This window comes from Peromyscus leucopus, chromosome 4 (genome assembly GCF_004664715.2).
Source record: "Peromyscus leucopus breed LL Stock chromosome 4, UCI_PerLeu_2.1, whole genome shotgun sequence".
NCBI classification, from domain to species: domain Eukaryota; kingdom Metazoa; phylum Chordata; class Mammalia; order Rodentia; family Cricetidae; genus Peromyscus; species Peromyscus leucopus.
The window spans coordinates 101,728,556-101,745,983 of NC_051066.1; the positions used below are offsets into that span (position 1 = coordinate 101,728,556).

A 17,428-nucleotide genomic window follows, 5' to 3' on the forward strand; every position below is an offset into this window, starting at 1 on the left:
CTCTGTCTCCTTTTGTTCGGTTGTGTGTTTAGGAATTTTTGTTTTGTTTTGTTTCTATTGTCCTTTTTTGAGATAGAATCACTACATAGCCATGGCTGGCTGGGAACTTCCTAAGTAGACCAGGCTGGCCTTGAACTCTCAGAGATCCACCTGCCTCCTGACACCAGGCCCTGCCCGTCCCGTCTCTTTTACAGTCCCTTAGTGTGAGGTGGGTCATGACACAGAGTGACAACTCTGTAGGAACATAATTCAGCGTAAGTAGTCAATAGCACAGGTGTGTGGTGGTTGGTCATCAGTGACAATCTGTTTGGCTTCGGAATCACCCAGGAGATACACATCTCTGTGCTTGTCTGTGAGAGTTTGCGAAGAGGCTTAACCGTGAGGGCGCCCACCTGCAATTCAGGCAACAGCATTCCAGGGGCTGGAGTCCAGACTCAGTGCTAAGGGCAGGAGGAGGAAGTGATTGAACCTGTCCTCTTCCTAACCTTGGGCACGAAGTGAGCAGCTGCTTCCTGCCCCGCTTCCACCATGCCTTCCAGCCACAATGGGTGGGCCATATTCCCTTTTCCATGGTGAGCCCGGATGAACCCTTCTTCTCTTAGTCACTTATTTTGGGTATTTTGTCATAGCCATGAAAAGAGTAGCTAACACAAAAGGCATGCTCAAGTACAATGCTAGGGCCCGAGAGAACTCTGGGAGTCGAACACAATGAAGAGTCCATCTCAAACTTGACTCCCATGGAACCAGGCAGTTTCCCTCCTCCCCCTGACACCTACACTCCAAGCCTATAGCTATGATCCCTGACTGGCGGCATTCGTGAATAAAACAGTGGGAACCATGAAGAGTAGGTGGTAGCGTGCCGGGTGTAAGCCAGGCACTCCTGTGACCTCCAAAGACGGCTTGCTCACTGAATCATTTCCTTTAACATCCTTCTGAAGTATCCTATGCTGAGAGTCCTCTGATCCTCCCACTGAAGAACAGAGACAGCCAATGCGGCATGACTAGAAGAGTACCCTTGTTGGTGATCTCTCTGTATGTTTGATAAGTAGATATGAAATCTACCCCCCCCCCGTAGCAAATTTCTAGTATCCAATAGGAAATTACTAATGTTAGCCCTGCGCTGAATGCTAGATCTTTAGGCCTAGTGACCTGAAAGTTTGTGTCCTTTGACATATATCTCCCTGTCTGTCCTTCCTCATCCTGGTAACTACTGTTCTGCCTTCATTTCTGTGTTTTCAGTATGTGTGTATGTGTTCACATGTGTATGTGTGTGTTTGTTCCTGCGTGTGAATTCCATATAAGTAAGAAATGTACCCTCAAATGTATCCAGTTTTAGAACAACCATTTTTCCAGCTTCCTCTTTCAAAACCACGAGACAAATGTAGGAGGATGTCATCAGGCAGGACTTGAAGTGGAGTTACTTAAAAGGTGGCTAACTCAGCCAGAAGGTGCAGCATTTTACCCTCACCCTTCTTTTCTCCTACTACCTAGACAACAAATGTGGCGGCGGGTGCTCCAGCAGCAATGGCGCCACCTTGAGAGGACCCAAGGATGGAAGCCATGAGTTAAGGATGGCCAAACAGAAAAATGGAAGGAGCCTGAGCTGACGACTTTGTGGCAACCTTGCAACCCTGATCCAGCCACTTGCAAACATTTTTCTAACTGAGCAAACGAGGGGACTCTCTGTCTTGGTGAAATCCATTCCTCTCAGAACATCTACACCCAAATGCCCAAGGCCCCTTAATCCGTTCTCTGGGGGTGGGGGTGGGGAGTTCTGCCCCCCTTGGTCCGGCTTTCCCAGAGAGTTCATCAAAGAGTTTTCTCACGAGAGGCTTGATGGTTCTCCAACAGCAAGATAACGTTTGAATCACTGTTGACTGAAAGTGGAGCCTTCCAGACTGGATGACTGGATGTTCCAGACCCACAACTCCTTCTGTCCGAAGCTCAGCGGAGAACACACAACTCTGTCCCCAGCCATCTTCGACATTTCAGAGAAACACAACAATGAAAAAGTTAGACGAACCAAAACAAAAAACTAGAAAAGCTGGTGTCATTGTTGCCCTTTGCCAGCCAAGTGAGACAACATCTCCTTCGTTAGGAGACCAAGGTCTGTGCCAACAGCTGGAGTGTTGGAGTCAAAGATGGACTAACATGCATCCACATGATGGGGTAAAGCAGCTTGGGGTTGGACAAACAGATGAGGAAAAGCAAATCGGTTAAATTGAATTTCTTTTTTTTAGTGTTTCTCATACACACACACACACACACACACACACACACACACACACATTAGGGCCAATCATTTGGGTTTGGATAACCATTTAGGGTACTTGTCTCTGGGGAAGACTAATTCTTCACTACATGGTAACTAATTGCTAACACTGTCCTACCTGAGAAAAGTATTTTCTCCAAATGACAAAAACTGTTGAGAACAAATTACACCTTCTTAATAAACTTTATCTGAATTTGGTTAATGTTTACAAAATGCTGCGGAAATGTATAGGGCATCCCAGGAGACCAGAGGCTATCACTGAGAAAAAAAAAACATCAAGGCATCATCAACATCTAAGGCATTGACTCTTAGTTCACAGCAGGTAAAAGCAGTAAGTGTGAAGGGAACTTATACCTCCCAAATAAAGGGGCAGGCCCTCAATGAGCCATGGATCACAACTAAGGGACAATGTATATCGCGACAAAAGCCGCAGGGGCCTTGTGAGTCGTGTCAACAAATCATGTCGCAGAATTGCTAACATGTGATAGATACTACAATAAAATTCCCTGTCAGGGTTTGCCTTGACCCACCTCTTGCACAGAGCAGGATACTGGTGTGTCTACACCCACTCAGAAATGTGTCACTAGGCTGATGTCTTTGGCTGTGGACTGTGAGTTCACTGGGAATCATTTGTGTTATTGCCACATCTTCATTTAGCGATCACTATACATATAAAATCTACACAGACCTTGCACACACTGATAAGGTGTAAATGTTGGATTTAATTTTTTTAAAGTCATTCTATGAAAACAGGTCAAAAGCTTGGTTCAAAACTACTCTGTGATGACAGGTTGCTTTTAAAAAACAATGTTAAGTTGGAGGTAGCTAAGGCTATTCAAAAATGTAGTAAAACATGAAGTGCTATTGTCTCTGCCCTCATCTGCTTTGAAGATGTCTGCAAGAGCCCTTTCACTGTAGAGAAATGAAAAAGTGGAATTCGGATGGGATGCTGTGGGCAGAGTTTACTCAAAAAGAATATGAATCATTGCATGTGGCATTCAAATAGAGAACCTTGACTTCACAGCGCAAATGTGTACTTATATAAGCTATGTCTGTGTCAAAATTATGTATGTAACGTTTTCTGGTTTTCTTTTCCAGTCTCAAGGGTATCAGAGGAGCGGCTTCTGCTGTGCAGCATTAGGAGGCTCTGCAGTCTCCACCACTCACTGAAATCACCTACAGTCCCTCCATTTAATGGGACAGTTGTCAGGTAAAGGCGGCTGACCCCTGATCTACAAAGCACAACACAAGGCAGGTAGATGTTCCCCACACTTCTGTCTGCTGCTCGTTACCTCTCTCTCACGCCCAGTTCAACTTGTCTGAAATGGGACCTCCCTCCTGATGCTTCTTCTCCTGCTGGGGTCTCCATGTCTTTCACTGGCATCGCCCTCCACCCCAAGGTACCCCCAATGCAAAAAATAATATTTGCAGATATGATTCTGTACATTAGAGACCATGAAGACTCCACCAGAAAACTCTTGGATCTGATAAACAGCAAAGTGGCAGGATATGAAATTACTAGTAAAACTGGTAGCCTCCCTTCATAAACAATTTTAAAACCACTCTTCACAGAAAAAAAAAATCTTAAAATTCCTATGGAACCAAAAATCTCTGGGATAACCAAAGCAATTCTGAGCAAAAAGAATGATTCTGGAGGTGTGGCCACAGCTGATTTCAAGGTGTACTACAGAACCATTGGAATAAAAACAGCTTAGTAATGTGCCTACACAGCTACCTGATGTTTGTCAAAGATGTCAAACATATACACTGGAGAAAAGACTGTCTTGGGCAAACAGCATGTGGGCATACACACGGAGAGTGATGAGACCAGATCTGTATCTCCCACTCCACACAAAATCAACTCCAAAGAGATCAAAGACCTTCATGCAAGACCCAAAACTCTGGAACTACCAAACAGGAAAAGACTTCAAGATACAGGCATAATCAAGGACTTTCTGAACAAGTCTCCAGTCATTCAGGAAATAATGCCAACGCTTGACAAACAGGACCCTATGAAACAGAAATACTTCTGCTCAGCAAAGGAATCAGTCAACTGAATGAAGAAACAGCAAACAGGATGAAAGAAAACCTTTGCTATTTATGAACATTATAGAAAAAAACTAAGAAAACTAAACAAGAACTCAAATAACTCAGTAATAGATGAGCTAATGAGGTAGACAGGTCTCAAACGATGAAATGGCTCATAGATATTCAACGTCACTGGGCATCCGAAAAAAATACAAATCATGTTTAGATTCCATCTCACTCCGGTCAGAGGGCAGTCACAAAGCAAACAACAAATGCTGGTGAGGATGTGGCAGAGGGAACCTTTACACACTGCTGGCAGGATTAGAAATTTGTCCAGCTGCTATGGAAGTCAGTATGGAGCCTCCTCTGAAAACTAAAATTAGATCTTGCATAGGAGCTGGGTACACCACTCCTGAATTTTTCCAAAGGACTCCGAGTCAACACATCACAGAGACAATTGCACATCCTGATGATTGAAGCACAGAACACAGCCCCATGGAACTAAGCTAGGTGCCCATCTACAGAGGACTGGGTTAGGGAAATGTGGTGTATGTACAAGTGTGCATGTGTGTCTGTGACAGCCAAGGTCAATCAATGTCCAGTGTCCTCCTCTATTGTTCTCCACCTTAGTTTTTGAGACAACTTCTCTCACTGGACATAAAAATGTACTGACTAGCTAGGGTAGCTGAGCAACTACTCTGAGGAATCCACCTGTTTCCTTCCCCACCACACACATAGACACACATACATACACACACATGCACACACACATACATACAGGCAGACACACACACATAACACATGCATACACACACATGCATACATATACACACACATACATACACGCACATGCATACACACATATCCACTCATATGCACACACACATACACACACAGATACACATACAGATACACACACACTTTGCATAAATTCTAGGGGTCTGAACGTAGGTATTTACTCTTGCAAGGCAAGCACTTCACTGAGCCATTTCCTACTCCCTCCAACTAAGTTTGAATTATGCGTTTAATCATTTTCCAACAAATAGCTCAAACAAATTATTTTCTAATGCTGTAATAGATAATGTTATGTCAGTTTGACACAAGCTAAAGTCATCTGAAAAAGGTCTCCATAATACCCAACTATAGGGCATTTTCTTAATTAGTGGTTGATGGGGAAGAATCCAGCCCATGGTAGGTGGTGCCAACCCTGGGCTGGTGGTCCTGGGTTCTATAAGAAAGCAGGCTGAGCAAGCCATGAGGAGCAAGCCAATAAGCAGCATTCCTCCATGGGCTCTGCATCGGCTCCTGCCTCCGGGTTCCTGCCCTGTTTGAGTTCCTGCCCTGACTTCCCTCAGTGATGGACTGTGACGTGGAAGTGTTAGCCACATAAACCCTTTCCTTCCAAACTTGTCATGGTGTTTCATCACGGCAATAGTAACTAAGTCAGCCGCTGAGAAGAAAAGTCCAATTTCTAACATTATTCTTATAGCACCTGATCTGAAGGTTTTGGTTTTATGTCATGTCTTCTCAACTAGAGGGAACCTCCAACCTCAGAGTAGATTCGGGGCCTGTCAATTAGTTGTTAGAGCTCTGAATGTGTTGCCCTACGAAAATGCTGGTGCCAATAATGGTAGGACGTGACACTTACCATATTTAGTCACTGTTCTACTGCTGTGAAGACACACCATGACCAAGGCGACTGTGTTGGTCTATTGTCATCAGGGTGGGGGCACAGTGGGGGTAAGGCAGCACTCACAGAACTGGAGCCGTTGCCAGCTACATCCTGATGCACAGGCAGAGAGCCAGAGACCAGGCCTGGCAAAGGCTTAACGAGGCCACACCTACTCCAGCAAGATCTACAGAGCCTATGGGGGCCGTTCTTGTTCAAACCACCACACATACCTGATACACATCCTGATACACAGGCAGAGAGCCAGAGACCAGGCCTGGCAAAGGCTTAACGAGGTCACACCTACTCCAGCAAGGTGGCATCTACAGAGCCTGTGGGGGCCGTTCTTGTTCAAACCACCACACATACCCACCCAGCCTCTAAAAGCTGTTTACGTTGGGGTGTGCCTGTTACCGTGGGATCTGCTGCTAATGGGAGCATACTTTATCTTGCTGTGAGTGTGTTTGATATCCTGAGGGGTTGGGGTACCGCTGGGACGGAAGTAGAATGGGAAGGTATGCATTTCAGAAAGTGTACAGGCTGAGGAGAGGAGAAAGAAGGAGGAATATAAGATGCAACTTAGGCTACAGTTCCTAGGAATCCCTAGGTTATTCTTCCTTTCATTATTAGCTCCTGACTCACACACATCCAGGCTGATTTTCTTTCTCTGAGTGACTCAGCACTATTGGCTGGTTAGGCCCCACCAGGCTCCTCATGGGAGCTGCCTGCACTGAGAGATGTTTGGCTGCATCTAAACACTAAGGCCAGAAGAACTCCTTCCTTCCCAGTTGTAACTCCAGGTATCGCCAAATGGCCTGAGGGGTAAAATAAAACCATCCCTGGCTGTGAACTGCAACACTCCTCAGAGTCAACATTTTTTGTTTTTATGTGTAGAAGAATCATGTAGAGGGTTTAACAAAATGCAGATCCTCTGCCTCATATATTCTGGTCCAGGATGGAGGTTAGAAATCAAGATTTTTGCCGGGCGGTGGTAGTGGCGCACACCTTTAATCCCAGCACTCAGGAGGCAGAGCCAAGAGGATCTCTGTGAGTTCGAGGCCAGCCTGGGCTACAGGGCGAGATCCAGGACAGGCACCAAAACTACATGGAGAAACCCTGACTTGGAAGAAAAAAAAAAAGAAAGAAAAGGAAAAAGAAAAAGAAATCAAGATTTTTAACAGATGTAGGAGTTCCTTGGAAGACTTTTGGAAATAACACAATGAAGAGTTAGTAAGATAAACAAATATCTTCATCTTGCAGAAGGTTTTTACTCTATTGCTCTGAGGGATCAGAGAGAAGGTTCTGGTAGGGCCAAGGGAAGGGACATGGTGAGGTACCAAGGTCAAATTTAGTCATACACACACACACACACACACACACACACACACACACACACACACAACACCTAGCTTCAAAGTATATACCTTTGAATGTCCATTCCTCCCCACAATGAAACAAATTTTGTTTGTACAAAGCTTTTCATCCTTTTCTCATTTTATCCTGTTCCTAACCACATGAGAAATCTTATCAAGTTCAAGCAAAATTTGTTTTAAAAGTTTTCTCGCTCCCAAACAACTGCTATACAAAGTGACTGCTGACACACACAGACTCTTTGTGAAGTGTGGACAGCCTGTTCCAGGGTGCTGCCACATTTACAGGACAGCAAAGGCTCTTCCCACAGAGGAGGCAGGGTCCCTCCCTCAGTTCTGTCCCCAAGTACTCTTTGTCCCACTACATAAAAGAAAGAAACCCCAGTATGCTCCCTCAAAAAGACATCTCAGTTTGTCAGTCCGGGTTTTCTCATCTGGAAAATGAAAGATAAAGAGAGGGGCTGGAAGCTTCTTCACGTGGCCATGCCACAGGCTGATGTGCAAACAGAGCCACCTGTGGGCACAGACAGCCAATGGGGGTGAGCGGAGCTGAGCGGAAGGGGTGTAGAGCCACCTTGACCCGCACGTGAAGTGTGATCTGCAGGCCACTTGCTGGACTGTGTGCTGGGAACCACAGCTGGCTCGTTCTTGCAGCACAGATTGAGTGGAAGGTGTGCACGGCAGATGAAGTCATAGTCAGGAAACGGCGGCCAGGGATCCCAGCACACTGCGTCACTCTGCTCCAACATGGACACGTGCCACCCACAAAATGCTCCTTAAACAAGAGAGAAATGGGCAAAGCCTATGTTCTCTGGGGTCTGCTACGGTTTGGATATGGTTTGACTATGTCCCCAAAGATTCAGGTACTGAAGCGTGGGTCTTAGTGTGGCACTGTCAGGAGGGGATGGGATCTTTGAAAACTGGAACCTAGCAGGAGGAGAGGACAGAGAATTTGGTCTTTGGGTGCGTTCCCTCGGAAAGTTCTCACAGTACCCTAATTAGTTCCCACAGAAGTGAGTTGCTATAAAAGAAGAAGCCTGGACCCTGAGTCACTCTGGCTTTTTATCTCTCCCATAACCTCCCTCTCACTATGTTTTCATCAAGATGCCATCTACCATATTATGATACAGTCAAGGGGCTGTCACCTGAGACCAAGTAGATGGTGCTGTCCAGTCCTGGACTTACCGCCTCCTAAGGTGTGAATTGAGTCAACCTCTCTTCTTTATATGTTATTCCAACATTGGATAATTCTTACAGCAATGGAAAACAGACTAATACAGGCTCCCTCACACTCTCTTTTACTTTCTTGCTATTATTTTAAGACTACTTTCCTATAAGAAAAAAGCTTTCACTTTGATCATTGGTGCTTTCAAAAGCACGCTCACCATCTTAACCAGGTAGAGCCAACCTACAGTAGAAGATCCAATGCAGGGAACCAGGAGAAATAAGCAAGGTGAGCTTAGGAAACAAGAGTGTTAGCCAGTTATCTGGATTCTACCACTAAGGGGATGTGTGGTCAGAGGCAAGGTGCTACTTATAATTAAGCCTCTGTTTGCTCAACTGTAAGAGCTTAGGCTTATTGATCCCTATGACTGTTTTTCACTACTGTCCAGTGGTATGAAAGAACTGGAGAGGTCAAGGGATGTGTAAGGGTCTCAAGAGAAGCTACTTCCCATATGTATTGCCCTGCTCCCCCACACTCCCTACACTCCACCCCTACTCTCTCTACATCCACCAGCTCCACTCAGGAGTAATATGCCTTTCCTGCCTCAATGGTGGCAGCCAGCTGAGGACCACACAGAAAGGGACAAGAGCCACCCACTGTGTCCCTGAGGCCATTCCTTCAAATGGCCACCAAGAAGCTACAAATAATTTTCTTCAGGAAGCTCTAATAACAGAGATCCTGATAATACAGATGAATGGAAAGGAAGGCCTGACTCAAGCTCCAAGACAGCATTTTGTTCCAATTTCTGGCTTTAAACAGGAACAAAAGAAGCCCCGGGGGTGAAGTGACCCACCCAAGGTCATACAGCCAGTTGGTATCAGAGCCCCTGCTTTAGTTCAGTCCTGTAAAGAGAAAGGAGACCTGGAGCCACCGAGTGCTGGTGCTGGGAGATGGGAGTACTGCCCTTGGTGTAACTCTAGTCCTGGGCTCCCCACAAAGTTCACAGGTAGTATCGTGGGGTATATCCAGATCAGACAAAGAGGATGCAGAGCGTTAGCTTATTGGCTCACAATCAGACACATCCTTAGACAGGGGTCATCTCAGGAAAGGAGCAGGCTGTGATATCTACAAAGGAAAGGAAGGAACCCCTCAACTCATGGACAGCTGCTGAACAGTGGTGAGGCCCGTGTGAGCAGACATGTAATTAAGACGAGTCCTCCCCACAGGAGCAGGCCTTAATCCAGCTGTTCCTGCTCCTGAAGGACAGGATTTGGCCACGGGCACCAAGGAAGACCGATGTATGAAAAGAGTGGCGATGAGGAGAGGGATGCCCTGTCACCGCCAAACACCCGGAACTGTCGGCAGTTACCGGAAGCTGTAAGAGGTGGGCTGTTTTAGAGAAGACAGGCTTCTGCAAGGGCCACTAGTGGAAGTCTCCAAGGTGCCTCTTTCTGCCTTGCTCTTTGAATTCTGTTAGGGTTGGAGAGTGGTGGGAAATAAAACTGACGTTCTGAAGGAGAGAGAAGGAGGAAAGGACCCTGGAGTCATCAGAGGCTGGCACAAGGTTCTCAAGAACTCAGAGCTTGCTCCTTTTGATCCCACATTCACTGCCTGTTGTACAGGGCACCTCAGACCAACGTGAGCACCAATTGATGACTAGAGTGCCTTGGGAAGACCTCAGAGAGGTGAGCCTTTGTCCTATGGTGAAGACAGAAGTCATCGTTTGACCCTGTGTGATGAACTTCACCCACTCCAGTACTTTACCTAGACTACAGTTCTAGTCCTGGTTTGGTAGCTCACAAAGAATGGGTTGTTAGGTCACCTTCCCTTCCGAGAACCTTCCAAGAGAATAAAAATTCTAGCTAAGTGAAAGTTCCTTAAAAATAGGCTCCTCTGTGAGTTCAAGGCCAGCCTGGGCTACCAAGTGAGTTCCAGGAAAGGTGCAAAGCTACACAGAGAAACCTTGTCTCGAAAAACCAAAAAAAAAAAAAAAAAAAAAAAAAAAAAAAAAAAAAGAAAGAAAAAAAAGAAAAAGAAAAAAAAATAGGCTCCTAGGAGTCATAGAAAAAATTTTGATAGAATTACTAATTCTACATCTTAAGACCACAAGAAGAATCATTTCATTTTTTTTAAGGTTGTTTAACCCAAAAACTCTAACTTAGGGTAGATGGAAAACGGAGTCTCTGTTGCAATGAATGAAGATACCATCACAGTGCTAATCCTGACCCAAAGGATACAGCATCTCCACCCAAGTGCCTGGCTTTCTGTTTACCCTGCTTTCCCACTCTCCACCGGCATCACTGACATTTGAAACAGGACCCCAACTTGTCTATCTATTAAAAGCTCCGCAGGGATGAGAAGACCCATCTGACGCTTAGAGTTTGTCTATTTTGTTAACCAATGTCCAGGTTCTACAACAGTTCCTGCAATGGGATTGGTTCACAACATGTGTAAGTTGTACAAATGAGTGACAGGGAGTAGAGGGCAATACATATGTGGATAAGGATGTAGAACATGGGGCTCCTTTTGCCTACAAAATTTGCTCCTAAGCTCTCACTGGACCCATGTCTACTTGCCATTCAGGACATCTCTTGATCCCTTGACCTGAATCTATTGCTCCAAGCAAGCTTTTATTCACATCTTCCACATGCGTGTACCCGTAGACAAGAGTACAGCATTCATGGTGTGTCTTGCTAATACAATTATTTTCACTGAAAATTAAGAGGTTGGTGCTTCATTTTTAGAAACTGGTTCACATCCCAACAGAATTTTCGGGAACAGAAGGCCAGCCAGAGTGGGGCCCTGTGGGGAAGATTGCTAAGAATGGTAAACAGGAGACATGAGTCCAGACCTCACTCTTCTGACTCGAAAAATTAGTTCTTTGAAATTCAGTTTCCTCAGAGACATTTCAACTTGATAACATGACAAATATAATCCCTTTGTTTTTCGAGTTAGGATCTATAACATTATGATATTTTAGGCTTTGTGGAAAAGGCACCTAAAACCATAGATGCAGGTCACAATATTGTAACGTTCATCTGGGTCACAGGGTCAGCACTTCTCCTGAGGTAAGTTATTATCACCGTGAGAAGACAGCTGGCCTCCTCATTAAAAACCCAGAAACACTGGTAAGGGTACCTCCCAGGGAACATGGACGTCACCCAGCAACTCTTCACCCTTAAAATTAGACAGGTATGCGAGTGTGAGGAGCCAGCAGGGGGTGCGAGCAGAAGGAAAGGTGGGGCTGAGGGTAGGCAGCTGAAGCAATGGGCAGGTGCCAAGAGCACAGATTTGGGAGTCGCTCCAAACCATAAAGGGCTGGCTCCCTACAGCTTGACAAATGCAAAGCACTTGTGAACTTTCCACAAACATGCAAGCCTGGCCAGGGTGTGCTGCTCCCTGTGGAGGTCAGGAGCTGGCCTCCACATGCTTATCTTTGTTAGGGGCTCTATCAAGTCACCCCCCAAACCCCGTTCTCTTTGCAATCCTTCCAGCATCCATCATTAAGCCTTCCTTGAGATCTATGTGGTCGGTTTGCAATTCTCACACTTCAGTTTCTACCGTCCGTTCTGACTTTTTAAGCTCGATGCTGAACTGAGGTATACCAGCACCTCTAGATATCTGATAAGATATCTGCTGTAATCTGATAAGTCAAAAGTAAACTTAGGAATTCTCTTTCCTAATTTACTCCATTTTTGTCTCTGGTACCGTGAGTGTCACCCAAGACTTAACTTTGGTTAAATCTTACTCTTCATTCACCAGCCTACATCCTACATCTATACCCTCCGTGAAGAACAGCAAACAGTCTCACTGGTCCCGGGCATGTCTTCCTGCTCCCACAGGAGCTAAATAAACCAGCAGGTGGATCTTTTAAAAACCACATTCGTGGTTTGCCTGTGAACCTATGAGGGTCTTGCTCACCGGAGTTTATAGCCTCTTCATTTGGCCCTTGGGGAACTTGATGACCACTGTCTCTTCCCTGCTCTAACTTGTTCAGTTCCTGAGACTGTGTGCAATCCACCCCCCCACACACACACACACCCGCTTCTCTCACTCTCCAGGACAAACCCCATGCTTCCCTGGAGGCCTCACAGTGACTTGCCATTGTCATGGCAACTTCATAAATCTCAGAACCCCAGGGATGCAGAGATGGCTTAGGAGTTAAGAGCATTGGCTGTTCTTCCAGGGGACCTGGGTTCAATTCCCAGCACCCATATGGCAGCTCACAACTGTCTGCAACTCCAGTTCCAGGGGAATCTGACACCTTCACACAGACGTACATGCAGGCGAAACAAATGCACATAAAATAAAAATAAATAAATTATTTTTTTTTAAAAAAAAATCTCAGAACCCACCTACATCCTCTCTTCCCAAGCTCCCCAAGTATCCTCACAATATACATCAGTTGTTGAACATTGCCCTCCTGTTACCGCATACCTTGAGACCTGAGCTCTAAAAGACAGAGGCTCCGTCTCTACTTACTCAGGGTTGGGCCAGGACAGACACAATGCCAGTGAGGAGCCGGGCTGTAGACATGCACAGGATCAGGCCTTCCTCCTCCTGTGCAGGCTACTGCTCAGGCTAGCTCCAGAGACAACACTCAGGACTTTCCTAGGCTTTCAGAAGTGCTTGCTAAATGTCAAGTTAAAAAAAAAATAATAAACCAAGTCCAGTCTCTGGTATACCACACATTCCTCTATCTTAGCACAGAAATCTCTACTGTATTCACCTCAAGTATAACAGCCAGAATAACCTATTAGGTTTCAAATATGAATCCAACAAGAAATCCTTGACACTGGACCAGAGGAGACTAGAAGTTGCCATCTTGTCTGTCTCTATGAGAAGATATGTCTGCACCAACAGCTGCCAACCGGTCAGCAAGAGCTCACATCCTTGGAGCAAAGAGGGTCTGACTCTGGTACATGCCAGGTCCCTGTAGGAAATCTGTATGGCCGAGTCCCTTCTACAGATACAATGGTAGGAATGTCTTCTTGCAACCTAGAGCCCAGCCAGGTAAGGTGAAAGCCCTGCTGAGAACAAGGCTGCCCTCCTGCCAGTGCCCAGGGAGCAGACCTTAGGGACTTACCCTCACGGAGTAGTTCAGACCGGACCCCAACAGGTGCTGCACAGAGTGCCTGTCCTGCCTGCTCCTGGGGGTTGGCTGTCCAGGGCCAGGCAGTGGACAAGCATCAGGAGGCAAGGGGGTGGCCCTGTGTCCCACCTGGTCCGGATGCGGTGTAGGAGCAGGCCCAGTCCTATTTAGACTGGTTTCTGGGGAAGCTGGAGTGCTTGGCGCTTGATCCTGGCTCTCCTGGAGCTTCAGCCGGGGCACCTCTTTGGTACCCAGGCAAAAGGCTTTCAGACTCAGAAAAGTGACTGGGTTGGCCAGCTTCATGCTGGCCATACGGGGGATCAAGGTACACAGCGCAGTGGGGCTCTCTTGGGTGGGCACAGCGGCATCTTCAGCCGGCAGGTGAGGGGCCAGGGCTGGGTAGGGAGGCGGCGACGAGCCCTTGTTTCCAACCGAGCCTCCGGGGCTCCCTTCATCCAAAGACGTGATGGACTCGTTCCGAAAGCGGCTGTACTTGGCCCTGTGAAGCATCCCCAGGTGCGCAAAGAGTCCTACATACAGAGCGAGTCCTGCCTGGCTGTCCTGGCTGCGTTCTCGCATAGCCTTGGAAGTGCTGAGACGGGGCACCGAAGCCTAAACTGCTTCGCTGTCCGGTAGACCCACAGGACAGCCACCTTTCACTTCTGCCCCGGAGGCCACCCGCCCGGGTCCCTGACGGCTCAATGATGACAGCCCAGGAAGATGCCTCCCGGCTCTGATTGCAGTCCCTTCCCGGCCCTGGCAGAGGCCCCGGGGCGGGGGGAGGGGGGAGTTCCTCACCCCGGAGTCCCCCAGGCTGGGGCAGCGGGTGCTACCACGTCTTTAGCCTTAGCAAAAATAGTTACCCCTTTCCCTCTGCGCATAGGAACTTTCAAACCTGCTCCCTCCAGCTCCCACGGGGCGGGGCAGCGACTGGCCCATTAACCCTTTATTTGTTTCCGTGATTGCTCATTTCAAAGGGAAAAATAAAAAAGCACATAAGAGTCAAAGGCCCTTCTGTATGGGCTGGGGTTATGACGGCTGCCCTCTCTCGGAGGATCTTGGTTCTGGGCCACCAGCCAGGAGTCCTAGCGACGGGCGCTGGTCCGCATTGTTCCTCCGGCTTGAGGTCCGGGCATCCTCGGTGCAGCTCCGGTCCGATCCCGGCCGGCCCACCCCTTCTCAGGGCTCCCTTCCCTCCCGGACCCTCCTGCAGTCTCCTTCAGGAGCCTGTGCACAGCAGAACGCTGAGCTGAGCGGATGATACGCAGGCTGTTGAAATTTTTATGAATGAATTTTGCCGAATGAATTTCCCTCGTTGTGTGAGAGCTAATAAATCTGTGAATGGAGCCGAGAATAGATGTAATTGACTGACCGGTTGGGGTGGGGTGGGGGTGCCGCTTGGTTTTCGTCCAATCAGGCTGCAGCTTCATGAGTCATGCACAGTGAATATACTAAACTAGTAGCCCGGAGAAACGAAGCCTGGCGGGAGAAGAGGGAGGGTGGTATCTGAAGAACAGGTTAGAAGTAAAGGCAGTCTTTGCTCCTGGATCGTCAGTATGCTGGGAAGCGGAAGATTACAAATCGATTTCTTTCTTGTTGAGACGGGGAGGGGCGAGAAAAGAGCTAGAAATTAGATATACAGTGCCGTGGACATTAGGGCATATGGTATACAAATAACTCTTTGCGAAGCCTAGATTCATTTTCCTTAGAAACGTATTTTTTTTTTTTAATTGATTGCCGCTCCATCTTCCGTCTGGTGTAATTTCCTGAGCCCATCAAATGCCCCGGGAAGACGGCAGTGAAGTCAGAGCACACAGGAAGCGAGAGCCCAGCTGGGCAGAGGAAATGCAGGTTCATTCAGGAGCTGAGAAGAGAGACCGGCTGAGACTCTGGGGTGGGGGTGGGGTGAGATTCTCCGGGAGGAAGCAGCTGAGGTTGCATTTCTCTGTGAGCCTTGGCTCTAGTACCTGGGACTATTCATGAATTCAAATACCAAGACAGCAGCCAAGAGAATCTGGGAAGAGGGCCACCTCATCTTCCCACTGACCACAGGCTGCTTTAGCTCCCGAGTGCTCAGGACTTGGCCTGAACTCCCGGGCCATCCAAACACGGGTTTGAATGAAGCGAGTGCAGGTGACCAGGAGAAAAGCCACCTCACCCCAGCTTCCTTTGCTCTTGGGCTCAGAATGGCTTTTCAGCACCGTCTGCTAACTTTGTTAGAATGTGTTCTTCTCTGGGAAGGTCTTCTGTAGCGTCATACGCTTTCTTTTTCAGTCCTTTCCTTTTGCATCTCCACACTTGGAGAAATCGAAGGGAATGGCTAAATCAGAACGCCTATGCCCAGGGCCTGGGGAGACAGGATGGGTCAAGACAGAAATAATCTGCTTGGTACTTCTGACTGTTCCTTATTCCTCTCTTTCATCTCCTCTGCTTTCTCCTCCCCACTCCCTACCCCTCCCTTACTTATCCTCTGCCACAGTACCCATCACACTGCCTGGAGAAAGTCCCTTGCTTCTGTGAGTGGTAATGGCCTTGTCTGTGAGAAGCAGCTAGTGAATGGTGTGAAGGGGCTTCTGAAATAACTTTAATCGCTATAAAGTCTTGGCACAATGCTCCAGAGAGTATCTGCCTCCCTAAGCACCCTGGGCAGCATTTTCTAAAGGCCACTGGAGGGCCTGGAGAGATAACTCAGCAATTAAGAACATGAGCTGCTCTCTCAAAGGACCTGAGCTGGGATCTGTGTCAGGCAGACCACAGTACCTCTGGCTCCAGGAAACCCGATGCCCTCTTCTGGACTCCATGGCCACCTGCACACACACACACACACACACACACACACACACACACACACACACGTACTTAAAAATAATAAAACAAATCTTTAAAATAAATAAATAAATAAGTAAAAGGCCATCAGAACCAGGGTGGCCCCCTGAGTAGTGTCCCTTCCTGCTAGAGTATGCTAGGTCATCTTAGGCAATCAAAAAGACAAAGTACCACAAGCAGGGGACACCAAGAAAGGAATACTGTCTCAAGAAACGATTCCCAGTGCTCATATGGAGCCGGGGAAAAGTGGTAACATTGCTGACTTCTACAAGGCCTGGTGAGGTTGTCCTGCCTGTAGGCCTGAGTGACATGGAAGGCCTTCTCACCCAGCTCTGAGTTGCGCTGACCAGATCAGCATAATAGGGCATTTCTGGAAGCTGCGGACAGAGCTAAGTGAGGACAAACAGATAAGCAAGCAAGCATAACTGCTGTGAGCCATTTCTTCATCCTGGGAGCCTGGAAGACCTTGACCTGCAGCGGCCAAAAAACTGTTCAGCAGCCCCAGAGAAGGCTGGCTAAGCGGGTGGGCTCCTTTGCAGGTAAGTAGGAGGGCAAGAGGACCAATACATCATCTCCGGCTAGAAACAGGAACAAAGACAACACTAAGTAACGTTCACTGGAGCTGCTGCTGCTGCGTGCCTGCCCTTTAGCTACCAGCCTGCCTGGCAGGATTAGCAACTGACTGGGCCGCCAGGCTATCTTACACATGCGAAGACCCGAAAGAAAGCAAGTTTAGCAGGCTGGCTCTGGCTATAGCCACTGCCTACAGTAGCCACTGCCTCCTGAAGACCAGAAAGCCCACATCTAGATTCTGGCCCTTGTTGAGACCACAGGCATCTATATGATTACTCCCCAGAGCTCTGGCAAACACTTGAAGGAGAAGAAGTGGGGTTTCTTCTTACAGGTTCCAGAATTGTGGAGATGCCCGAGTCTGCCATCTGAGACCAGTCAGAAAGTAACTGCTCCGCCACCGATTTCTTTCCTGTCTCCGCTCTGCAAAACTGCC

General features: G+C 47.4%; 1 protein-coding gene across 1 annotated transcript in view; it reads right to left on the reverse strand.

The window, feature by feature from the left end:
* Shc4 (SHC adaptor protein 4) overlaps window positions 1-15,619 on the reverse strand; it is a 97,507-nt gene extending 81,888 nt beyond the window's left edge. Inside the window, 1 exon segment of the mRNA XM_028858262.2 lies at window positions 13,591-15,619. Within this exon segment, the coding sequence (XP_028714095.1) occupies window positions 13,591-14,175 (585 nt within the window). The 5' untranslated portion in view covers window positions 14,176-15,619.
* Window positions 15,620-17,428: the final 1,809 nt, after the last annotated feature.